The sequence below is a fragment of the Chinchilla lanigera genome, unplaced genomic scaffold (genome assembly GCF_000276665.1).
Source record: "Chinchilla lanigera isolate Chin_1 unplaced genomic scaffold, ChiLan1.0 scaffold00140, whole genome shotgun sequence".
Lineage (NCBI taxonomy): Eukaryota > Metazoa > Chordata > Mammalia > Rodentia > Chinchillidae > Chinchilla > Chinchilla lanigera.
This window is the reverse complement of record NW_004955541.1, coordinates 3422153-3424869: the sequence shown is the minus strand read 5'-3', so window position 1 is coordinate 3424869 and position 2717 is coordinate 3422153. Positions and strand designations below refer to the sequence as shown.

At 51.3% G+C, this 2717-nt stretch overlaps 1 protein-coding gene across 2 annotated transcripts in view; it reads right to left on the bottom strand.

Moving 5' to 3' along the window:
* Window positions 1-859: 859 nt before the first annotated feature.
* Window positions 860-2717, bottom strand: part of Def8 (differentially expressed in FDCP 8 homolog (mouse)) — a gene marked incomplete at its 5' end in the record, with an annotated part of 11477 nt that continues 9619 nt past the window's right edge. For both annotated transcript variants that reach the window (XM_005411072.2, XM_005411073.2), the window contains 1 exon segment: window positions 860-1959. In XM_005411072.2, the coding sequence (XP_005411129.2) occupies window positions 1857-1959 (103 nt within the window). In that variant the 3' untranslated portion in view covers window positions 860-1856.

Here is a 2717-nt window from a genome sequence, read left to right as displayed (position 1 = left end):
AAAAAAAAAAAAAAAAAAAAAAAATACCAACCTAGCATTTTCATGGACACAGTAATTTTTAAATGGGATAATGTGATGGCAATCTCTATGCCAGGCTTGGTGGTGCATGCCTATAATCCCAGCACTTGGGAGGCTGAGGAAGGAGGATCACCATGAGTTTGAGGGCAGCCTGGGCTACATAGTGAATTCAAGGCCAGTCTGAATTACAGAGCAGGACTCTATCTCAAAAAAAAGTAATGGCAATATGTATGACAGAAATATGATGCAATGATGAAAAATGTGCATGTTTTGGGGTTAAAATAAAAAGCATTGGCTTTAACCTCATTTAGTACCACAGAGGAAGGGGAAGCAGAGCAGGGTCAGCCACTGACGAAGCCTTACATCACTCCTCAAAGGACTGCCAGTGATCCCTTCCACCTGAGGTAGGCCAATACCACTCTCACCATTTTTCACATGGGGACTCCAAGAAAGAAAAGAGCCTTGCCTAAAACCACCTGGCACATGGCCAAGGAGGTGATGCTGTTTCATCTACTCTTCAAATGCATCAGTGAGTTCAGCTGCTTCCTGCTGGTGGAGGTGACTTGTGTTGGACTTGGCTGAAGGCAAGGGACATGCAAATGGTGATGTTCCCTGCCCTCTCTGTCCACTGAGTGTCTGTCAACAGCTAAGCTCAGTACAGGGAAAAGAGGAAAAGGACAGATAGATACAAGCAACTTCCGCTGTCCAGAGATGAAAGTCTAGGAAGCCATGTCCTGAGATGTCCCTTCCTACACCCTCTCACCACAGAATCTGTAAAGTGCAAACAACACAGCTGAGTGCGGCTTCCACTGAAGACATACAGGTCTGGTGCACTTTCCAGTCTGGGTCTTCCTGCAGGGGCTCCAGGCCTTCTGCTCAGGGCTGTATTGAGTAAATACTCCCAGAGCCCCCCCAGCCCAGAGGTCAACTAAACCTTTCACAGGCACTATGGCAACAAGACAGCTTTGGTCCCAAGAAATGCCACCCAGGCCAACTGCATCCAACCCTCTTGCCTGACCTGGCACCTTCCCCAGGGACACTATCCCTGCTGTGCACCTGGAAGCCAGGATACCAGCGTGGGCAAAGCCTCTGGCTGCCTAGCTCAGAGCACCAGGGTCAGGTGGGCTGGGCCAGAGCCAGAGGCAGAGCTGGGGTGTCCAGCTAGCCAAGCTTCCACGCCCCTCTCTCTCTGCCTATTGTACCAGGACAAGGAATCCCACTGGACTGCCTGCCTGAGGACTCAGAAGGCCCTCAGGAGGCCAGGACAGGAGCGTGGGACACAACTAAATATCCCAAGACAGGGACCACCAGAATCCCTCAAAGGGGCTGGGAGGAACAGGAGCTGAAACCATCCACCATGGCAGACAAAACTCAGGCGGAGATGGCTGTATGCAGGCGGCTTCCTCAGGTCTCATTCCTCACTCTTCTGACACCCTCAAGGGTCTCAGCCTGGCCTGTGGCCATGGTGGGCTGGACAGGAGCAGGGGCATCTGCAGGACCCAGAGGCCTTGGCCCGGGGCAGGGATGGGGGCTGTGCTATGAGGGAGGTGAGAGGTCCTCCTTCCCTCCCCTGGTGAGTCACCCCGATCACCCTGCCCGTGGGGTTCTACGGTGGCCACATCACAACCCCTCAAAACAGCACACACAGGTACCAGCCAGGTACAGCTGCCCCAGGGCCCAGCAAGCACCCAGGCAACAACAGTCCTGGTGGGCACTGCTATACCTCCTCTATCTAGGATGCACCCCAGGGGTCTGCAGCAGAATGAATGCCCTTTCTTTGGCAATGCCATCAGGGTGCATGCCAGATGGCAAGGGTGCCTGGAGCTTCCTCCAGCATTCTAGGCGTTCATGTCTGGACAAGGTTCCTGGAAGAGGGACTGCTTCCTCAAGTTGAGCCGGGCACACTTGGGACACGTGGTCGAGTTGTCATAGTAGCAGTCCCTAGGGGCAGAAAGACAGGCTGGGGTCCACATGTGAAATCCCACAGCTGGACCCTCTCTAGCCTCCCAGGTTATCCCCCACCACCCCGCCACAGAGACTCCCACAACCCTGGCTTGTGACTGAGCTCAAGACCCACGGATGGCAAGCACTCATCCAGGAAGTTGGTGCTGGCCTCTGCAAAACAGGCCTCTTGTTCCCCAGTACCCCAGGTCACAGGTGAAGGGGCTGAAACAGGCAGGCTCCGAGGTCTTCACAACTCCACTGTCACCACTTGTTCTCATCACCACTGTGGAGCTTCCACCTATGGCTCCCAAACTGTGTCCCAAGGCATACCAAGTCTCTGCAGAGGGCGCATGGCATTCTGCAGGCTTAATTGCACATTTGAAGAGAACACAGCACTGTGCATCATTAGTTTCTGCCATACCCCTTTCTGTAACCACCTGCTTTGCAAAACTGGGATTTCAGCAGTTGCAGTGATAAAAAGGCAAAGATCAAACACAAACAAAAAAAACCAAAGATCAGTGTGGACAGAAATAGGGGTGGTAGTGTCCATCTACTCCAGGGCCTGGCAGGGGCACACAGATCATTAGTAGGAAATTGTGCTTACTGATAAATTACTTTAAATGTTTTTCTTCTAATTTATTTTCATTCCAAACAGCCCCTAAAACTTCAGGGAATAAACCCTTTTAACTTTTCTTAAACAAGGTATTTAATGAACAGTGTTAGGTATTTCTTTTTTTTTTTTTTTTTTTTTTTTT